The following is a 22,067-nucleotide window of genomic DNA, read 5'->3' as shown; positions in this document are numbered from 1 at the left end:
GCCCCCCGCCCCAGGGGACCCCTCAGCACAAAGCACTGAGGCGCTCGGAGGGGCAGGCTCCGCCAGAGACACCCCGCAGCGCCCCCGCGGGTCCGCGCCGGTCACCTCCCGGCTGTGGGGCGGCTGCGGGGCCCCTCGCACCGGCCCGGGGACCGCGGGGTCCCGGGCCGCAGCGGGCGGTCTCGGCCAGGCCGCGGGGAAGCGGTTTCCACCCGGACGCTTTTGTACCGCGGGACGGCGCCATGGCGGCTGCCGCGGCCTGAGGGGAGCGATCGCGGCGCCGGCCGGGCGCGCGGGCCCGCCATGTTCTCCAGGGCGTTCCGGGTGAGATCCAACACCGCCATCAAGGGGTCCGATCGGTGAGTGCTGGGCCGGAGCCCCCCGCCGCCCCCGGGGGGAGGCCCGCAGGCCGCGCTCCGCTGAGGGCAGCGGCTCCATCCCGCCTGCCGCGCTGGCTGTCCCGCTGCCCGGGCTGGGCCTGGAACCGGCCCGGGCTGGGCCTGGAACCGGGCCCGGCTGTGCCCCCAGCGAGCTGCGGGCAGGGCAGGCCGCGGCCTTTGTGATAAGCACAGCCTGCTGCTCTGAAAACGAACTGCCGCTTATCCCCTTGAAGATGCTGACATAATTAAATTTAAATGAATTGTTGGGTCGAGGCCTGGCATATCCTTACTTTACTTTCATGTGCCTGCATAGGGGATGCCAGGCTGACTGGCTGATCTTTTAGACTCACTTGGCGCTTCTGTGAATGACCACACAAACCCCCCTGGTGCCTGTCACCGTCTCTTAAACATCACTTAAAACTGGGGGGAGGGAGATCTGGCTGCACCCCTGCCCCTCCGTGCGGGCTGAGCAAGGCCCACACTCCCACATCTGTGCTCGGGCGCTCTGAGCAATAATGAAATCACGGTGCAAAATGAAGACAATGGCAGCAGCAGGAGCTGTAAGCAGATGTTTCAGGAAGATTATGAGCAGGGCAAGCACGTTTGGCCTTTTTCCAGTATTCTTCCAGCATACAACTGGTAAACCCAGACACAAATGCTTTGAATTATCTTCTGTGAAAAAGTGAGAATCTCATGAACAGCCAGCAAAATGGTAACTACTGATCTAGGAATCATTTTGAGGGAGATTGTCTAGACAGCTTTGTAACACATTTGTGATTTTATCATTACAGGAGAAAACTGCGAACTGATGTTGCAGCAGCTTTTCCTAACCTTAGTGCTGAACAATTGACTGAGTTTATTCCAAACAAGGAAGAGCTTAACGTCATCAAAATATACTGTCACAAAGGGGAGGCCGTCACTGTTTACATGAATAACAGGAACCCAATACTGTTTGAAATTGAGAAAGCTCTGTATCCAACAGGTATGGGGAGTGGACTAGAATAATCCTCCCTCTTTACTTAGTGGGCACCAACCTTTCCCCAAAAGATTTCCTTGTGTCCGTCTTAAGTACTTATCCTATCACCAAAGTACCGGTACACTTCGTAATCTTTGGTGTGTTTATTCTACCAACATCTTCGCAAAATCAGCGGCATTTCTAGATTCTTTCTGCAAAAAGAAAAGTGATGTGCTCAGAGGTTAGAAACCAGGAAACAAGTCTTTCAAGTCATAGTTTAGCATCTTAGCCTGTTTTCTTTCTTTTGTCCATTGTAAGGTGTAATTGCAAGAAGTGTGATGTCCACTTCCAGGCAGCCCTGGAACTAGACAATTGTCCCGATATTCTATGCTTTTATTTTTCCCATGCCCAGCAATTCTTCCCTGTTAGGGTAGCATTTTAGCTCAAAGTGTCCTTGCTTTAAGGTAAATAATGCAAACATTCATCTGTGTCCTTTATACTATTCACAGGAGCTTGAATTAACTAGCAGTTTATTTTTCTCTTATCACATCTACTGTTGTTCAGACTTCAGATTTCGTGATTACCTGAGTCACAGGAGAGTGTTTATTTGTAATTAGTGTTGTACTGCTTAGTCTTAAAGATGGGAAGAGGCAACAACTAGAGAAGTTTTTAATGATACATCTTTAAATTTGGTTCTGTTTTGGGACAGTGTACACTCTGTGGGTCTACCCAGATCTTCTCCCTGCTTTTTCAACATGGCCCCCAGTGCTACAGAAACTAGCAGGAGGAGCAGGTAAGAGGGCTAGAACTTGGTCACATTGCATTGCAAAAAGGAGTTGCATTCAGGGCTTTTTTGATGTTACCTTTCCCAGTGGCAAAAATGTACCTGCAACAAAAAACTATAAAGAATTAAGTACTCGAAAGTAATTCATTAATTATTTCCTAAAAATCATTTCCTAAAAAGGAAAATAAATTAGCTGTAAAAAGGTTTGTGAATGAAACAAAGTAGGTTAAGCTGTTTAAATGCAGTAACCTGTTCCATGTGGAAGTCTTGGATTTGGAAATACCTTCTCAGGGTGATCAGCAACTCTGAGTTGGGACACAGAACTGCCTGTGTCATTGGCCTGTCTTTTTTATAACTTGAGCAGGCGAATTCCTTTGCTGCCACCCTGCCTTCTGTCAATTCAGATATGGATAAGCAGTGAGTTTATATTAGAACCTGCAATTGTAATCGCTGTCAAGCAAATTGTGGATTGTGCAGGTGATGTTGGATTTGAATTCCTGGATTACTGGCTCTGTCACCTAATTATGGATCAAGACTAACAAGAAAGGAGTCTCTTTTTTCTAGAACCTGCTTTGGATGCAGTTCAGACTTGGGAGAATCGGGTCTTTATAAATTCCAAATTGCTGAACTGCTCAACCAGATAAAAATTGCAGCCACTGCAGCCTTAGTCTGTAAATGGAAGCGTACGTGTAGGAAGAGACGTCTTTTTTCCATTACACCGTATCTAAAGTAGAACTCAAATCCCTCTGTTTACTTTGTTTGCTTTTGGGGAAATAAAGTGCTTGAATGTGTAGCTGTGATAGACATCTGAGCAAGCCTTGTTGCTGACTTGTAGTGACCTAGTTTCTGGGGGGAAAAAAAAAGTCTTGCTAATGGGGGAAGGACATTGCTGAAAGAGGGCTGCAGGTCATTCATCTCCCATGGCAACCAGGCTACCTCTGGGTACATTCCAAAGATAAGAAGCTGGCCACCGAGACAATGGCCAACAAAGGCAGAGGGAGGAGAGGTAGAACCACATCTCAGAAAGAAGAGGAAAAGCATGAGACTATCCAGTGCTGCAGAGGGAGGGAGCAGATTTAGGGAGTGTTCAGTTACTAAGAGGAGAAAGAAGGTGGTGCTATTCGCGGTATCTGTTCTGTGAATTCAAGTAGCTACTGTCTGCCCTATATATTTACATAATATACACATGCTGCTTACCTTGTCACGTTAAAGTCTTTGTGTGATTTCTGTCCTCAGAGATGTGGAGCCTTGGTTGCAATTGCAGAGTTCATTCTAGATTTGCTGAATGTAGTTGTGACAGTGAATGGGAGGAAAAATATTGTTGGCTTCTTCAGCATACACATTAAATCTATGATGCTGAGAAAAATGTGAGATGCCTTCAAAACCAAACCATGGAACACAGGTCAGTCCATGAGACTGCAAGCTCTAGACAAGTAGCTGCTATGAGGGAGAGCAGATGCTCTTTACATAATTCTGTGATGACGTGATGCTGTACGTGCAGCATGGAAAACTGTTCTTTATTCACATGCCAGTTTATTCATCCCAGGTATGGGAAGCAGAAGGAAGTGCACCAGAAGGTGTACTGTTTCTGTCCAGATTAGCAAGGAGATGGTTAAGGCTGCTTCCTCATGCTGAGGAGAGTTCACAGCCGGCTGCAGCTCTCCTGTCAGATCAGGAGGATTGGGTCCAGTGACAAATTTTAGGCATTCTCTCTTCAGGGAGAGAGCTGCTGGGATAACCTGCCCTTGGGACAGGAAAGAGTAAATGGGTAGCTCCAGAAACATCTTGTTCCTTTCCCTTTCTTTGCTATTAATGAAGAGTAATGTTCTTTAGGTTGGGAGCTCATACCTTTCTGTTAAAAATAGTACTCCTTTCGGGCCTGACAGGGCAAGGGGCTGTGCACACACAGCTCTAATGCACTTCTGGGGGGATGTGCCCAGCACCCTTGTAAATTGGATCCCTTACTCCACATGGTGGTAGCAAGAAGTGCTGCCTTACTAGGAGAAACAAAAGAATCGGGTTTTATCTGGCATGTGCTCAGCTATTAACAGGCTTGTGTTTTTGCTGAGTAACAGGAGGGACGGGGGTGGAGGAGGTAGTGGCTGGGCCTTTCATTGAGAAACGGATGTGCTTTATTCTTTTTTTCAGATCTGATGCTGCCAGGAGTTGTAGTGCCATCTTCTGGCCTCCCTCAAGTGGAGCGGGGCACGCTCTGTGCTGTCACCCTCTTGGGAAACAGGTACGGCGGATTCTTTAGTCCTGTTTTTTTTAGAAACTGAAAATTAAGTGAAGCTGTTTTTACAGGAAGACTCTGGGGGTTTTGAGGAAATAAAAGCAGAATTGTTCTCGTGCATTTGATGCCTTGTGGGCCTATGGAAAATACAGTGGGCAAAAAAAAAAATCCACTTAAATTTCTGGGTTAGGATACGTTTGAGCTCCAGTAGACAGCTTCGCAAATCGGTTCTCTTGGACCTGTAGGGGCAGAACTGGTAGATTTGTTTTGAAACAGAGTAATTTTTTTAACAAAAGATTGTATTCTGCACAGTTGTCTTTTTGTCTATGAGGAAATTCAGAGTGAGGGAGCAGTGCTAAAGCTGTTGGGTTTTTCCCCCACTGCTAGTCTTTTTTGGCAGTGCATATGCTGCTTGTACTTCATTAAAGTAAAGAATGTGTCACTGCAGAACCTTCACTTCAGTATCACAGCTGCACATACCCTTGGCATTCTTTAGAAGACTTTACGTACCAGAAAGATAACCAGAATGTACCTAGATGCTTTATAAAAAAGCAGGTTGTAAAGAACAAGGACATCATAAAAGAAATTCACTGTATCGCAGTGGCACACTCTGTCTTTGTCCAAGTAGCACAGTGTGCTTGTGCCACCCTGCTGTAATATTCCCTTCTTTTCCCAGAGCTCCAGTAGCAGTTGCAGTTGCCACTATGTCCACTGCGGAGATGCTGGCTGCTGGAATGAAAGGGAAGGGCTTTGCTGTGTTGCATACTTACACGGATCACCTCTGGTGGGTATATTGCCAGGCATTCAGTAAAATGTGTCACAAGTCTCGTGTGTTTACTATAATCAAAATCTGTGCCCTAGTAAGCTTAATCTGTTAGTTCAACATACCGAGTTCTTTGGGTACAGTTTAGATATGACCATTATTAAGATTTCAGCTACACGTTTTTGATGACCACAGTTTTCTGATAGAAGCAGGTGTCTGTCCTGACATCTAGCCATGATAGACATATTGGAAATAGATATCTAAAATTATTCACTTGATTCAGTTCCTTGAACCTGAGTGTAATTATTACAGAAATAGAATCGTTTAGATTGGAAAAGGCTTTTAAGATCATCAAATCCAATCATTAACCCAACACTGCCAAGCCCACCACTAAACCACGTCCCTAAGCACCACAGCTACAAGTCTTTTAAATACCCACAGGGATGGTGACTTCAACCCCTTCCCTGGGCAGCCTGTTCCAATGCTTTCGGTGAAGACATTTTTCCTTATATCCAATCTAAACCTCCCCTGCGGAACTTGAAGTCATTTCCTCTTGTCCTGTCACTTGCAACTTGGAAGAAGACCCACAACTTCCCTGTTGCTCTGATTTTAGAACATCATCTTGTTCTCTAAAAAGTGACCTTTGAATTGTTTTTGTTTAAAAATGGTCAGCTGTGCCAGTCTTAACCAAATAAATGAGTTGCTCTGCATTTGGATTCAACTAGTCTGCTCAGTTTTAAATTAAGATTCATGGGGGGAACATAGAGCTATGGAGGAAAATGAGTTAACAATAAATCTTACCATTTTGAGAATGCGGAAAAAGATCCATGCAGCTGCCAGTGCATGGATCAGGGTGACATTTGTTCATTGTCCTGTGGGTTTCAAAGCTGTAAACAGAAAGCTATGTTATGCTTTTTCTTCCTTTTATAGGGAATATGGTGACAAATCTTGTCCTCCTACCTTAGCTCCCTTGGTAACAGATTCTGCTGAAAAGGAGAGTGCTGGAGATGAGGAAGAGATGGAGGGGAGAGAGCCTGTCATCAGCTTCTCCACTGACCCGTTGCAGCATGTGGACGTTGGTGATTTGAGCCTGAAGGAGCGAGATGGTTGTGCAGTACTGATGGGAAAGGAGGAACCCCATGAGAACAGGGCTGCAGAAACAGCTGGGGATGCCAGCACAGAGGGTCGGCAGGAACCTGAAGACAATAGGACTCCACAAGGTATTTTTGCCTACAAATGAAACCAGACTATGCCCCTTTGGTTTGCTGAAGCTGCTCACTGTGAGAACGGGGTACAGACAGTTCTGAAAGAAAGTCTGAAAGAAATGAATGCTGTGTTCTGAAAGAGAGACCACTCATGGCTTGCTTGTCCTTTTTTTTTTTTTTTTTTTTTTACCTGCAGAGCAAATGGACACATTATTTAATCAGTGCTTTTTTCATGCCTTAAAATGCAAAGTAAAGAAGTCAGATCTCCCTCTGCTCACCAGCACATTTCTACGCAGCCATATGTTCTCATGCTGGTATGTGGTAAGAAGGTTGTCTTTGGATGTGCATGCTGAGGTTTTGTCTTTAAAACTGTGGAAATCGAGTGTGATATTGAGGGTGAAGTTTCTGACTAAAAAGTAAAATTCAGTCCTTATCTAAGGTTATCTAAGGTTGTGCTCACTTCTTACATCAAATACTTTGATGTAAGGATTGTCCAGACCAAGATAGGCACTTGGTAACTAACTTGAGTTGGCTGACAATTGTTTCAAGATTGGTTAGCCACTTAAATGCCTGTTTGCCTACCTACAGGAACATCAGCACTACTTTCACTTATCATGTTCTATTTATTAGCTTGTTTGAAGTAATTCTTTCTGTGTGTGGTTTGTATTTCCACTGTTAAGAAACTTCTAGCATAAGTAGCAAGATTTAAGAAGAAATGACGGGTGACTTATAACTAAAGAACTTTTCAAAAATCCATTTGTAGCCCTGCTGGACAACAACTGGACATAAAGAAATCAAGCTATAAGAAGGTGAGATTTTTCTGTCAGTTGTATGCATTAATGTAAATAAGAAATGGAAAGAGAGAAAAAGCTTGACGTCAAAATTGTTCAAGTGTTAGTAAAACAGACAAACGGAAAAACCTAGAAGCTGTTCTTTAAAAGCCAAGTTCTTCTCAACTCTCTGCTCCTGCGGGATCCAGGGAGAAAAGTAATCTTCCTGAAAGCATGAGCTTTGTTCTGCTTTGCGTGTAGCTAATGCTATCTGCCACTATATACTGTGATAGCTAATAAAGGGATCTCATTGGACGATGCAATTACTTGCAAGAAGACACCATTCCTTTTCTAAAGCTGTTAATAAACAAAAATGAGGAGAAAGGAGACGGTGTTGTCCCTGATGCATAGGTGACAAGCAAAGACAAAGCACGTGGCCAAAGATCTCACAGGAGTCCATGTGAGATGTGCTGTGATTTGGCTAGGAACATCACAGAGCAAACAGATGGCAGACCTACAAAAGGAACATTGCTTGTACTGTTTTAGAGGCAGACAGAGCCACTCACTCTCCATAGCAGTTGTGTTTAGAGAAGCAAAGGTGGTGGTGGGTGTGTGTGTTAAAAAAAGTTTTTCTGATTTAGCAAGTAACTTTAGGGCAGTCAGAAACACCTGAACAAGAATTTAAAATGCTTGACTCCACGTTTCTGATTGTTGCTTCCTTCAGTTCTCTAAATTCCTGCAATGTATGCAGCAGCAGAAGATCTTACAAGTGAAGGAGCTGAACAAAGGTGTGGAGAGCATCGTGGAAGTGGACTGGAGACATCCAGAGTACGTAGAATATTGTAGTCTTTAAAAAAGTTGGTAGTCTGTGAAAGAAGGGAGCAGAATCTGCTGCTTCCAGATCCATTACCTGTACTCTGAATTCGTTTTCTGAATGGCTGTAGCAGCCTTCGCTTCCTAATCTTACTATGTTAGGAAGGGGGTTTATACCCTGCTGCTGTACAACGTTGCTTATGTTTCCTGCTCTTGTAAAGTTCTTCCAAGTAAACTATATTCTTCCTTCTTTACTCAGGGGCATGGAGCATGCTTAAAGTCTGATGCCAGTGTCATGATTTCCACCTTTCCTTTCTTGTTAGTTGTACATTCATCCATAGAATTTAAGATCAAAAAGGACTGTTAAATGATCTGAAAGCTGCATATGGCTCTTTATCCTTGTGGGTGTACAAATTTTCCACAGAAGCAGCTTTGAAAACATTAAGGAGGATTCAATTCACTGCAATTTGTTGCAGTGTTACAATGACAAATTTCTGGCTTCTAGTAATAAAAGAGTTGCATTATCAAGCCTGTTAGCAGTCACTAAAAAGCATATTCCTTTGACAGTGTCTTGATAGTTTGTGTGAGTGAGTTTGTTGTTGGGGGAAGGGAGGCAAGAATGAAGGATGAAACCCATCAGGCAGTTTTCCATCTATTTATAATGGTATGACTGTTTTATGCCATTCCAGTTTAACCAGGTCTCCCCCTCCCCATTCCAGCTTTGTGCTGGGACAACTCATTGTTCAGCTTTGAAATGAACTTAACCTGTCTAAACAATAACTCCGATAAAAAGATGACACCACTACTGAAAAAATGCTCATGAAACTACAGTCTTAGAATGTCATATAGGATTAAATCAAGTACTTTGCAAAATCAGAAGCCAAAGTTGTAATCTCAGGAAAATGAAACAAAAATAAAAAATGCTTTTCCATTACACATACTGATTTGCACAAACAATTTGACCCTTTCAGTTACTTATTACCCATTTCCTCTATCACTGTTTCCATTATCATTCTAAAGACTAATATAGTTACCTCACACCAAGAACATCCTGCTCATTCCTTCTGCATATCGGTACATCAGCTCTCTCTCGGAATTTCCCAGTGGGCCTGAAGCTTCCTGTTATGTAATGTCTCCTTGACAACTAATGGAGCAGAGAATATTTCTGTAGATATAAGCATATCTTTTCTCCTGCATTTGGAAAGAAGCAGAATTACTTTGACTTTTTGCATTAACTTTTCTCTCATTATACTTAGCCTTATCGTTAGGAGGCAGGCATACTCAAGCTCGGTTTGTCAATTCTCTTACCTTGAAGGTAAAAGGATGTGCAGCTCTCATCAGTGAAATGAGACTCCAGCTCCTGACTGATACAGTTCTTCCCTGTCTCTTCCAGAACCATCATTTATCAGTGACCACTGAAGAACTGTTCCAGCTTTTAAATGTCTGTACATTTGTGGAGAGTGCAGCTGGGGTTTTTTAAATTTAATTCTAGTGATTCCGTGCAATGGGGCTGCGTCCTGTGAATTATGGCAGTTGTCTCTAATTATCGGAGTCAAATACTCTTAGAATAGCTGGAGAGATTTACTTTTTCCCCAACATATATGGCTCAGAGTGAAAAGTGTTTTAATCTCCTGAGTTAAGGTGCTTATTTTTTGTGCATCTTTGAAATGTGTGCAAGGACAAATTCAGTAATTGCAGCTAGTGCTCCAACATACTGTTCTTTCCTTACGTCCTTTAATCCACAAGCCTCCACTGTTCAATGGAATGCATTTGGAGGAACTTTTTGTGCGACTCTGCTAGGTTTTAGTTTCTCAGTGAAATGGAAGTGGTAAGTTTCAATCCCTTTTACTCACACCAAGTAATTCTCATTTCAGCATTAAAGCATTTGCAGTACCTGAAGGATTTTCTTCAGCCTCTACTGCCCAAGACAGCAAGAGTGAAGACAGAGAACAAGTGTACCATGCTCCTGAAATTATTCCACTTTATGGGGTCTCAACAAAAATGATCCCGCTCTTTCAGGAATCTGGACACAGGTAAGCACTAGAAAAGTACAACAAAATCATTGCTACATGAAGAGAGAGACTGACAAGCCTATGCTGTTACCGTTTTTTAGCCCTCATGGGGAGGGCCCTGTGATGCTGTCAGGAAAAACGATGGGAATCAAGAATGTATTCGTTGCTTCACAAAGGGAAGAAGGATAAGCAGCTGTGACAACTGTGTTCAGCAAGTACCGTACACCACTTCTCCCACAGCGGAGGAGGCGATAGCTCAAGTGTCAAAATCGATATATTTTACTTGGATTGTCTTAATTTGCCATTGGATAAAGCATATTCTGCCCACCCACAGTATGGTTTACTTAAAAGAGGATGCCCAGATAATTAAAGAACTCACTTGCCTCCTGGTGCCCTAGTCATGTCTGTTCCAATGTAGTTTGGAGGGCGCTCAGTGGCAGCCTTTCTTCAGCTGAGCACTTTTGTACAAGTTATCCGCAGTCCCCTCAAGTCAGAGGTGCCATTAGGGTCATCCTGCCAAACTAGGCTCCCAGAACCAACGGGTTTAGAGGCTCTGTAATTACTGCTGTGAGCCTTTTGTCTGGTTTACAGCAGCATAGATGTAACAAGAAATCACTCCCTAGCAGATGCATTTCAGTATTGAGCTATTGCTACCAAGTGTAGGTCAGGTTAGTTGCCATCCTGTCTTAGTGACAGAACCCAACGCTTAACTACTTCAGAGTAGTATGTTAAAAGGTGAAGTTTTCTTTCTCTTTAGAAAAGGCAGCATCCTCTCGAGCAGCGAGGTGAGAAACATCATCATTAACTATGTGAAGACTAATGAGTTGGTTGATGAAACTAACAAAAAGTAAGTAGACAGGGAGGTTGTCCTACCCTGCTTCCACAGGAGATGCTGAAGTTAGAGGAAGAACATGAGCTTGTCTGCTTCTAAAGTTTGGTTTTGTTTTGCAGCTTTGTAAAGGTGAATGCCATTCTGTGTGACTGTCTGTTAGACAAATCGGAACAAGATGAAATCTCAAACCTTAAATGGGATGACCTTTTCAGCAGGTGACTTTTCCCAGCGTAGTGTTTCAGTACTGTGCGGATTTATTGTGTGCAACTCAAAGCCATGTATTATCGGAGCTACCCAAGTTCTAACTTCCTGCTGGTAATACAGCAACAAAATATCCAGAGACCTTCACTTCAAGGATCTCTAATTCTTCATTTAAAAAGCATCTAGCACTAACTGTTGTTGTTAGGGGGGGTTTGTTTACCTGTTAACCACTTACCAGGGAAGGCTTCCTAAACAAACAGTGCCTGGTTCTGTTCATAATCTGTATTTATATATTTACAAAGCCATTCTTCGCAATAGATAGCTGAACATGCACTTTCTAGGTGGCAGTAGTCATCCTGCTCTTCATGTGCAGCACAACTTCTGCATTTATAACCTAAACCCACCTTTTAAATCCAAGAGGCCTGAGTATCTGACACAAGACCATTGTTCCCATATACTGAAAAACTTTGCTTAAATATCCCCAGTGTCTTACTTGCCTTGAGCCACTTCTCCACATGATGCTTCTGAGGCACCTCCGGCAGCTTCCTTTCTTTCTGAAGCCCAGTTTGCTCACAGAACAGTAACACAGTTTATGCTGAATTTTAAACTGAAGTTGCTTCATGGATCTGTGGACAATATAGCTGAACAATAGCTTCAAGGCAAAATTAAAGAAGGTTTTCCTTTACAAGAACCAATTTATAAATTTTTACCAGTAACAATCATCTAAGCTACAATTTTTGCAAGCCCGTAGACTAGTTTTCTTTTTAGTCAGTCCCTCTCTTAAGTGATAGCTAGGATGGAAGTCTTTGCATGAGATCATCATGCATGATCTTCTTAAGATACCAGTGCTTCTCACCTGTATAATCTTGGCTTTCCTGCAGTCTCAAGAACCTGTGAGAGGCTGCAGTGGAAAAGCACAGTCATCATCAGCCTTGCTGTACTGTACAGACTAATTGGATGTATAAACTTTGTTCAGGTGCCTTGAACGACTGCAGCCCTTACACCAGGTGACATTTTTTGGACAAGAACCCATCGTGAGGAAAGGAAACATTGAGCCCATCGACATAACTATAGCACAGAGATCATCAAATAAGAAGGTAAAAACCCTAAAATTAAGGGGTTTGAGCAGAATTCAGTTTCTGAGAGCAGCTTTGGCAGCTCGTTTTTCTGGGATGAATGAGACTTGACTTGCTAATACCTACAGCAGTGATGTTTGCAACAATTACTAAACCCCATAGGTGACAATTATCAAGAACCTCGAGCTGTATGGTCTAGACCCACAGTGTGTGGCCAACATTCTGCAACAAAAAGTACAAGCCAGCGCCACCATCACACCAGTACCAGGAACAAAAGACAGAGTTCAGGTCCAGATCCAAGGCAACCAAATCCATCATCTGGCCAAGATGCTGCTAGGTAAGTAAACTCGAACTGGGCCGGGACTGGTTACAGCAAGATACAGATTTTAATTCTTGAGCTTTGAATATTTACCTGAAGTGAACTCTTGGTTATGTTGCAGAAGAATACCAGCTACCTCGGAAATATATTCAAGGCCTTGAGAAGGCTCCAAAGCTTGGCCGCAAGAAGTAGGAGAAAAATCTACTGTAGGAATTACTCAGATCTCATTATTTATAGAAACGTTCTGCCAGCAAATCAAGGATAATGTACAGGCCATATTCACTCAAGAAATGAGTCCTGGATGTTTACAAGGTCTGGGATTCACCCAAATAATAATATTGCTCCAGTTGTTCATTTTTCATAAAAATAAAAAGCTGAATAAAACCCTTGGCATTATCCTTTTCCGTCTGTTTTCTAAAAGTTCTTGATGGTGCACCGGTTTTCTGGTTACAGTGCCTTTTGGCTAGTTTAACATTCCTGCTTTGCATCTTTTAGCAAAGGCATGGTAAGAGAACCTCCCCTGACACGTAAGCAAAGTCCATTCCAACACATTATCCTGGAACAGTCCGGTGTGTTCTGCCATAGACTGTGTCTGTCCAAAGTAAACACCATTTGGTTTTAGATTTTATCCTTTTAAACATTTCCAGGTATTCATACCAGACATTGCAGCACTGAGAATGAACTCTTATTACCTGGATTTTGTATCATTTATATCATGTATATAATTTTTTATATATATATACACACATTTTTATGTACAACATTAACTGTAGCTTTATCATAGGTACACATGGGTAGCAGTTCTGTCAAATCCAGCTAAAACATTAAGAGAAGATTAATAACACTTTGGTCAGGTTTCACAGGGGTGGATGTTCTGTACCTCTTTAGCTGAAGCTTAAACACTTTACAGTAGGGATAAGAAATTTAAATTCACCTCTAGGAAGGATTCCTGTTTTTCCCTTCAGACTTAATACATGAAAGTTCCATAGGAGGGCGCCAGAAAAAGAAGTTAAGGAGATTTCTTTAATTATTGACAGTTTTATTATCGTTGTCTTTTACACTGTCTGCGTGTGAACAAGTAGTTTCAGAACCTTCAAAAAAGCTGGAAGTGAGACATTTTTTAAAAATGCCATAGAATTACTAGGGAGTAGTAAAAATAAATTACAGCATTGCAAAAATGCATTTCACTTTGCCATAGAAGCTTTACTATTCTATTCTATACACATTATTTTACATGTTTTACAATAGACATGAAAAATCAACTCACACAAACTAGGCAAGACAATATACTAACCAAAGGCACTGCACTGCCAACAGTATTTTGCGCTTAAGGAAGGGGCCAGTGCTTCTATCCTAGACACAGCTCAACCACTGAGAATTCGAGTTTCAAAATCTACTGATTCTTAAAATGCCCCGTATTTTGAAAAACCAAAAGAAACAGCCCTCCTCTCCGCAGGAGGTTTTCAGCAGCATTCACGGTAATTGCATAAGAAGCCATGCCTTCTACAAAATGTCAAAGACATGCTGGGTTCCAGGAGGGGAGAGGGAGACGGTCACCAAAACTCCAGTAGAAAACAACGACGACGACAACGAAAAAGGAATCTTTACAACTTTTAGCCAGAAAGAGAAGGGATTTAAAAACAAGCGTCTGGATCATACTTCTCAGAACCAATGGCAGTTTTTACAGCGTTCTTCCTCTTGGCTGAAGAGAAGTATTTCTACGGTGCTTTCAAGACTCAAAGCACTAGATAAATGTTACTTAAATTACTTCACAGGTGCACAGTGAAGTAGTATGTGTTCTCGTAAATGGACAAACAGCCCCAGAGCGTGAAACCCGCCGCTCTGGGCTGCTGCCACGTTGTTAAAGGTCATCTGGGTGTAGAGTACAGTACAGCTGGGAGGCCTGTCCTGCACCGCGTGCCCGAGGCCATAGCCCTGTTAGCAAACCCTTCTACACTGCTGACTAAAACAGGAGCTGAACTAAGCTTGCAGAAAGTGGCAGTTATACAAACCGAGGGGCTGTAAGTGATGCAGTTACTCTCTTTGCAGTTTATGAACAAACATACTCAAGAATAAGTTGGGGGAGGGGGGAAAAAATCCCAATCACCTTCAAGAAAGAAACAAAAGAGTTCCTCATCCCTCTACAGACAACAGCAGCCTCATCACAGTACTTCAGGGAACTGGGGGACAGGACTGGCAAGGCCTCTTGACAAAAGCCCCTTTCAAACTCTTCCTTAGCCCAAATGCAAAGTTTTCATGCTTAAGGGGAAAAAAAAGGCACTGAGGTAAATTTTAGACTCTTCCGCATCGTCTCTGTTGTGTTACCTGACAACCTGCTGCCTCCCTCCCCACTTCACGCAGGTGGGGTCACAGCACCCTGCAACGAGCTCGAAGGGACTCGGGTTCATCAAGTCAACACGAAACCCTCTCACATGCTCCAGCCGACCCCAGCTAGTGTCACCGTTCCCTTTTCACCTTTGTGGCGGTGCCCTGTGCAGACAGAGGGAAGACTGAACCCGGCTGCGTGTAGCGTGCTCGGTGCAGAGCGCTGCGAGTAAACGCGGGGACCCTCCTCTCTCAGACTGGCATCCCCCGAGCCCTCCGAGCCCTCCCACGATCCCTGCATGGCGGCAGCAAGATCAGGGGTTCTGCTCAGAGTCATGGCAGTAGCTGACGCTCCAGCTCAAGGATTTTTATGAAGGCTGCACAGTGCGTGCGTCGGAGATGGTGGGGAGCCCTGAGGGAGGGGAGAGAGCCTGTCCTCTCCTAGCTCCACGAAGAGAGCGAGATCTGGTCACCTTCCTGGACGTGCAGGCAGAGCACCGGTTGTGAGCGGGGAGGGAGGGGAGGAGAACACGACACATACAGGGTGGCGCAGGGAGGAAGAGGATGGTGTGTCATGGACAGGAGGGGTGCAAGGAGGGTTACCAGGAGGAAGCGTGGTATGAGAGTGGTGGGCAGAAAGCATCTGAGACTAATAGTTCCCTTACTCTTCCTGGTACCAAGGCTCTCCTGTGCAGGCAGCCTGTGCTCTTGGTGCTGCCTCCGCACCCTGGCCCTGCTGAGGCTCCTCTCCCTCGGTGCCAGCCCTGGTCATAGTTCAAAATCAGTTTGCTTTGTGAAAGGAGTTTTTAGTTTTCCTGGGTTAGTCTGTTGGACATGTATTGCTAAACATTCAATATCGAACCGTCAGCCTATGCCCCAACCATCACTCTTCCAACAATTTCTTAAAACATAGCTCCCAATTACCACAGAATAGAAAAATGGTAAAACACTGGCTAACTTAGCTAAGCATCAGGGGTATTTGCTTTAATTCACATCTGCTTTCAAAACTGGAAGTTAAATAGAACCAAAATGGATGCCTCTTCCTGGAACTACTATTACCAAGTTTCAATAATACTTACTAACAGACTGTTTGGGTGTTGCAGCTGCCTTGCTGTCATAACTTTACATCTCCCTGGCTACGTTAGCCCTGACAAGTCCGTCCGGCATTGCTTACAGCTGCAACACCCACGTGGTTTGGTGCAACAACCTCCTCCACCATCGCTGCTGCTTCCTGCGCTCTACTTACGAAACAAGAACTGGGCCACGTGGGCGCGCGCAGGGAGCCGCAGCACCTCCGAACAAGAACAAGCAAGTTGCTGGGAGGAGTGTGAACAGCAAGTGTTACCCTGCTCAAAACATAAGCCAGTAGACATTCCTCTTGGGTTTAACACGGAGCATTTTCCTCAAAGCTTTTCCGTCAGATGGTCCAGCTGAAAAGCGAAGCAGCAGCCAGCTGTGTTTGGTTTGTTGACCGGCGCAGTTTTAAAACAGGCTTCCCATTCTTAGACTGGCTCTGGTCCTGGGATAAGAGGTTTCAGAAGAAGAAAATGCAGTATGCTCATTTTATGGATGCTGTGAGCCAGTCCTTAATGGAGGATGAAGAGGGAGAGCGACTACTATAAGGTGTCCTGAGAAGTGTCTTTCTATTTTAAAAATAACTAGCTTAGTCTGATGCCCAGTGCCCCCCCAAGGGTTATCCAGGCTTGCCTCTGGCTTCTTTCAAGGTCTGTTGCAGTCTCTGTTTAAACTTCTCATACTTCCTTTGCACTTGCTGGATTTTGTCCTTTTCTTCTTTGTCCAGTATCATCAAGAAGTTCTGGAGCTCCGGGATGGAGAACGCATCCCACTGCAAAGACAGTAGAAACAGAGGGAAAGTAAGCACACACCATTCACCTTACTGCTTTTGTGGGGTTTTACCTCCTGAATCTCTGAAAAGGAACAAAAAAAAAAAAAAAAAAAAAAAAGACATTTAAACATGTATCTGATCCCCAGGGAGCCTAATCTCACAGCATCACGTTGCGAGAGAGAGGGGAATAGTGGGCTACAGCATAAAGGACCGTCTTTACGCTGAGACTCAGGGACTGAGTCCTGAGCCCCTGAGACAGCAGATTTAATCGAAATCATCTTTACTCAGGTGAATTAAAGCTCCCACCACAAGAGATGGCACAGGTCCCGAAGGAACCAAAATGTATATGGGACTGATTGATGTAGCATTTGCCTGCACTGCTTGTTACGAAAGGGGAGCGAAGTCCCAGCAGGAGCCCGTGCTCCTTATTTTATTGCAAAGTGATCAAAACTGTTTGAGCTTCAGTAAAGCTCTTGGCACAGGACGCCAGCAGACAGGCTGCTCCGGCTGTCACCCGCACCAGCGTCGGGCTGGCGGCGAGGAACAGGCAGGCCACCGGCTGATGGCTGTGAGCGCTTCACAAATAACTACTGCTTTATGTCTGCTCAGCACTGCCGCGGCAAGCCGGCATTCCTGCAGCATCCTTACCCGCCGCAGTCCCGCTCCTGGTGGGAGGCGGAATCCTGCGGGCTGCAGCAGCTCCCAACATTTGCTTTCATTGTGGTGGCGAGCACCATCGCAACCGAACACAAACGGCGGGTTTATTACCTGAGCGTCCCCGGCTTCTACTTAAATTAGTGGATTACTTATAACAGTGTTTAGCCAAGCTAATTATTGAGGATTAACTCTGGGGTGGCGTAGCTTGGTTCTATAAACAGATTATAGGTTGGCCATCAAAACTGGCTTTGCTATTTTCACAGCTCAAGTTGAAATTTTTTAAAACCATGAGCAATAAACGACCAAAAAAAATTTTTTTTTTTTTTTTTTTTTAAAGTAAAGTACAAACAGTCCATTCAGCTGATAATTCAAGTCTGGAGAAAAGCCAGTACCTCACTCAGTATTTTAGAAGGCAAAGCCAGCCCCACAGAGGGATGCGGCCTTGCTGGCATGGCATGGCTGCACCCACGCTGCCTCTGCTGCACGCCTCCCGGCTCTGCAACACTGCTGCGTGCTCTGCAACGCTGCGAGCGCTCCAGCAAAAACCGAGGGCAAGAGTCATTGACGTACCTCAACTTCCCCCGTCTCATTTTCCTTCAGCACGAAGCTGAGCGCATCTGTGTCGGGGCCCGCCAGCAGCCGGAGGTACAGGGGGTACTCGGTGAGGGGGAGCTTCTGGAAGAGCACTGCAAGGGGAGAGCAGACAGCCACGGTGAGATCGCAGCTGCCAGGGCAGAGGAAGGCTCAGGAGGTCAACTGGAGCAGGTAAAAGCGGTTCATGCTGCTCAGGATCACAGTGAAAGTAGCACAGTCTCTAAGACAGATCTGTAACGATCTTTGTTAGGTGGCTTCAGACCCCTTCTGAAGAGTAGCAATTCCCCATGAACTTAAGCAGCATCACCTCCAGTGGAGGTCCGGCCATTTATTCACCTGCCTGACACACCGCGGAGTCCAGGAGAATGCTTTGGGTGTGTTTCTGCAACACAACATAGTAAGCCAAACCAATGGGCCACAGGAAAGCTGGTGGGTCCGAGGGCGCAAACTCACCTTGCCCATCTTTCCGCATCTCCTTGAAAAGTGCAAACTTCTGAGGATTATCCACCACCATAAATTTCTTCAGGAGCCCCTGGATCACCTCGCTCACGGTGGTTGTGCTGCTGATGTGGAGCTGCTTGATGGCATCCAGCGGCAGGTAGAACGAGGTTCTCTTGTCTGTCATATCAGCCAGGTTCACCTCCTTGAGGGCATCGTAGATGGACTGGGGCCGGATCCCTGCTGGGACCGTCACGGGGCGGCGCAGTTTCAAATGCACTTTAATGAAACCTGTGTACGTCCCATCGTCGTTCTAAAGCAAAGGAGAGGGGGTCAGGCTCCAAGGAGTCTTCCCACTCCTTCCCCCTGCTACAAGGGGCTTTCTGGTCTACAGTGCTGCAGCCTGTGGGGTGACTGCAGGACTTCCCACCCCTCAGTACTGCTAGGAGCTTGAGAGTTTCTTATTAATCATGTAAAAAGCAACCAGTAATTTTGGGTTAGTCTCTGTTGATTTTCTCCTGTTCCTCCCACTTGGTAGTGACTCAGACCTTCCTTGTGTCTGCGCGATCTTGTCTTATTTAAAACCAACACTGCTACAACTCAGTCATGGAAACCATTACATGTAATTTGTAGTTGCACTTAAGTGAGGATTTGAAACCTCTGGGAAGGTCTCCACCCCCATTCAGCAGGATCTCCCAATTCTATTCCTCATGATTTATTCCCCACTTACGACATTGTCATATCTCCATGTAGTAAATCATCATTCAAGATCAGCCTGTCTCACAACAGGTCCCTCACCCTACCCGCCGCTCTGCAAAAATGCAGAAACCAAGGGAAAAGCCTGGCTCTGTACGGACTGCCCATGCCACGGGACCGGTGCCAGCAGCACTCCCGTGGTCCCACGAAGGGCCACCACGAGCACCTGAGCCCAGTCGAGTCCCAGGACTGTGTTTCTGCTAAACCTCAAGCCAAAGAACTCAGGAGTAAACATCTGGGTCCCAAATGACTCCTGTAAGTCAAGGGGTGATAAAACCCAGTGGGTGAGACATTCCAGCAGAAGTTACTGTGCAGCCTTCACAAAGGAAAGCGTTGTAACATCTACTTTTTAAAATAAATGTCAGGTTTATTTTCTGATGTTAGCAAGGCAGTTACGTAGCTGCTGTTACTGGAAGTTCTACAATTTAGTTATTTCACTTTATGAGAAGCTTTTCCCCGTACTCTGTAAGATCCTCTGAAGTTTGTACCTTTGCGATACTCCAGCTGGTAAAAGAGGTTATTTCCTTGTCTTCTCACCACACACCAAGGCTTTACTTACAGGTGGTGATAAGTGAGTTTGCAATCAAAGCTTCAAAATATAAGGCATCCACTGTTGGTCTTAGACCTCTGCTTAAGCCCACCTGGCAGTGGAGAGGAGAAAAGCATCTCCTCCTAGAAAGGCTTTGTGTTTCTAAATCCACTTCGCATTACTAAATCCACCTGGTGTTTCTAAATCCGCCTTGCGACAGGTGCTGAACTGCAGCGCCGCAGCCCCAGCGTCACCGCGACACATCCCCGATGTGGGCTCACCGGCTCGTGGCAACTCATTCGCAGCACAGGCTGGTAACAGATCACCGTGCCACAGATCGCCATGCCACAGATCACCGTGCCAAGGATCTCCCAGGCGAGAAGGGATGGAGGCAGGGAAGGGTTACCTCTAGTGTGGGTGACTAACACTAATGGAAGCCAAGGAGGAAAGAGCAGGAGAAAAAGCAGATCGGGTAAGGAAAACAAGAAAACCCCGACAGCCCCAAGCCCTCTTGCTTGGAGGAACCTTCCTCCAGCCCAGCTCAGTTCACAGCCAGAGAAACCAGCATCACTTCCTGCATATTAGGTAAACAGGGCCCAATACGTACCAGCTTCATCAACAGGCAGTTTGTAACTTTTGCATTGTATTTTTCGATTTTCTGTTTGATCTCCTGGATGGTCGGAGGCTCGCGTTTTTCTTCTTCTACTGTTTGTGTTACATTCTGAAATCAGAAGAGACAGGCTTCAGCTGTTGGATGTGTTGGGTAACGCTGCACCTGCTCTGCTCTCCTTTTTCTTAGGAAACACAGGAACAAAGAGCCTGTGCAGATCCTGAGCTCACGCTGGCAGCGATGGTGCAGGTGGAGATGGTCTGTACGGCCAAGAGGCTGAATGTGCACGATGCCACATCCCTGCCCCAAACCACCTCTGTACACCAGTAACAGCCAGTGGAGGGTAACCCAAACCCCACCAGTTAGTGGGATGCAGGGGCACAGAACAGTAAAGATGTCCCAATACAAACCAGGGCAAAGAATCCAGCCTCCAAAACCTGTTTAAAAAAAAAAACAACAGGGAAAAAAAAAAAGCCACCTGCACCTGCTGAGCATTGCTCTGCTTCTTACAATGTCATTGTGGGGGGGAATAAAAATCACATCCTAATCCTAGTATCCATGGCTCTGCCTACCCAAGCCAGGCACCCCCTTAAAAACCTGGGGTGCTTCTCAACCAGCTTCCAGCAGGCTCACCCAAGCAACACCTGAAGTTAAATCCCTGCTGGACCGCTCCTCACTGCTCTTGTCCAAAGCTTTGGAAGTTATAGCTCGAAGCAGTAAAATCGCACAAGCAGCAAGCTGGCTGTGTGATTAATAAGTCAGTCACTGCAAACCCAGTCCAGGCATCCCAGCCTGTGTCAGAAACCACTCAGCGTCGGCCCGCGCGTGGGCTTGCCGGGAGGATGACGGCGGCTGCTGCTCACCCAGGTTTGCGGGAATTTCCTCATGGGTGGCCAAGCAACAGATTGGGCACGTAGGTGGGTTTTACATGCAGGTCAGATGTGGAAATGTCACTAATGAATAACAGGAAAACATGATCCTGTAGCAGAGAGGCAGCTTGTGGGAGCTTCCCAAATGCAGCCCAGGGTTTGGAGTGTTTGAGCAGCAAGGCAACGGCTGGGCTTGTGTAACGTGCCGGAGCAGAGCCCAGCGCTGCCGGCAGCACGGGCTGAGCCGAGCTGGGACGGGGGGCAGAGGCCAGCCCAGGAGGATGCTGCCATGGGGTCGGAGCAGCTGCAAGACCTGCACAAGAGGGGAGCAGGACCATAGTGCCCATTACTGGCTGTCTAAAACAGGAAAAGGACAGTGCTTTCTGCAGAAGAGCCAGGGCACGCATCTTGGGGCTATGCTGGAGCAAAACGTGCAAAGCACCGCTGCGCCCTGCCCACCCCTGCGCCCCACTGCTCCCACACGGCCCCAGGGAGAGCTCTCTGGCCACCATCGAATGGCATCAAAAGCAGGTGACATGGCTCATAGCAAGGTTTGTGGGACGCCAGCCATCTTCCTCCAGGGACATGTGAGATGGAAAGAGCGGGAGCAGTGTTGGGGGAGCCGGCCGGCAGGCTCTGGTGAGGCACCGGCACCGTGCAGTCGCAGATGGTTTTCTGCGGGGAAGGTTTGCAGCAGCCTGGAGCCAGAGCCTGAGCCACGCTCCCACCTCCCATCTGCCCAAGCGCCGCCGCACAGGCTGCCAAGGCCCACGGACACCCTGCAAACAAAATGTCAGGATGCGATCCTCCATCGTGGCCGGCGTGACAGCAGAGCCCAGGCGCTGCAGGAACACACGAACCAGCGAGCTCTTCTCCGAAAACCTGCTAGAAAGCAGGAAAGGGCGTGCCAGCACATACGGGCAGGGATTTTGTGTGTTCCCACTCTAAGAGTTCCAAGTGCAGCCCCGGCAGGTGCAGAGCCCCTTGAGGCTCCTGGGGCTGTCCCTGAGTGCTGGTGCTTTGCCTGCATCATGCAGGAGGAGCAAGGAGGGGAGGGAAACCCAGAGCACAAAATTAAAGATACCAAGCCACAGCCATGC

General features: G+C 46.0%; 2 protein-coding genes across 7 annotated transcripts in view; one reads left to right on the top strand and one right to left on the bottom strand.

Annotated features, from left to right (window-relative positions):
- The first annotated feature begins 107 nt into the window (after window positions 1–107).
- On the top strand, window positions 108–12,739 carry EIF2D (eukaryotic translation initiation factor 2D). 3 transcript variants are annotated; one of them, XM_056361851.1, is made up of 15 exons: window positions 111–359; window positions 1,172–1,362; window positions 2,045–2,128; window positions 4,268–4,358; window positions 5,029–5,136; window positions 6,046–6,335; window positions 6,517–6,634; window positions 7,084–7,129; window positions 7,815–7,918; window positions 9,778–9,936; window positions 10,673–10,762; window positions 10,867–10,962; window positions 11,925–12,045; window positions 12,187–12,361; window positions 12,465–12,739. In XM_056361851.1, the coding sequence occupies exons 1-15, from the start codon at window positions 304–306 to the stop codon at window positions 12,533–12,535; spliced, it is 1,800 nt and encodes a 599-aa protein (XP_056217826.1). In that variant the 5' UTR covers window positions 111–303; the 3' UTR covers window positions 12,536–12,739. The 3 variants fall into 3 exon arrangements, with proteins under 3 accessions (XP_056217827.1, XP_056217826.1, XP_056217828.1); XM_056361852.1 differs by lacking the exon at window positions 10,673–10,762 and having other exon boundaries at window positions 108–359; XM_056361853.1 differs by lacking the exons at window positions 111–359; window positions 1,172–1,362 and adding an exon at window positions 3,356–3,521.
- Window positions 12,740–13,361: 622 nt separating this feature from the next.
- RASSF5 (Ras association domain family member 5) overlaps window positions 13,362–22,067 on the bottom strand; it is a 28,814-nt gene continuing 20,108 nt past the window's right edge. For all 4 annotated transcript variants that reach the window (XM_056361863.1, XM_056361860.1, XM_056361861.1 and 1 more), the window contains 4 exons: window positions 20,096–20,209; window positions 18,219–18,516; window positions 17,742–17,857; window positions 13,362–16,514 (listed from right to left, as the gene is read on the bottom strand). In XM_056361863.1, the coding sequence (XP_056217838.1) occupies window positions 16,362–16,514; window positions 17,742–17,857; window positions 18,219–18,516; window positions 20,096–20,209 (681 nt within the window). In that variant the 3' untranslated portion in view covers window positions 13,362–16,361. The remainder of the gene's footprint in view (window positions 16,515–17,741; window positions 17,858–18,218; window positions 18,517–20,095; window positions 20,210–22,067) is intronic.

This window comes from Falco biarmicus, chromosome 16 (genome assembly GCF_023638135.1).
Source record: "Falco biarmicus isolate bFalBia1 chromosome 16, bFalBia1.pri, whole genome shotgun sequence".
NCBI lineage: Eukaryota > Metazoa > Chordata > Aves > Falconiformes > Falconidae > Falco > Falco biarmicus.
This window is presented reverse-complemented; position numbering and strand designations above follow the sequence as displayed.

Coding starts and splice junctions, on each gene's coding strand:
- EIF2D (XM_056361851.1), top strand. CDS start 304: ATGTTCTCCAGGGCGTTCCGGGTGAGATCCAACACCGCCATCAAGGGG. Junction 4,359..5,028: donor GTCACCCTCTTGGGAAACAG/GTACGGCGGATT, acceptor TTCTTTTCCCAG/AGCTCCAGTAGCAGTTGCAG. Junction 7,919..9,777: donor GTGGACTGGAGACATCCAGA/GTACGTAGAATA, acceptor TTCTCATTTCAG/CATTAAAGCATTTGCAGTAC.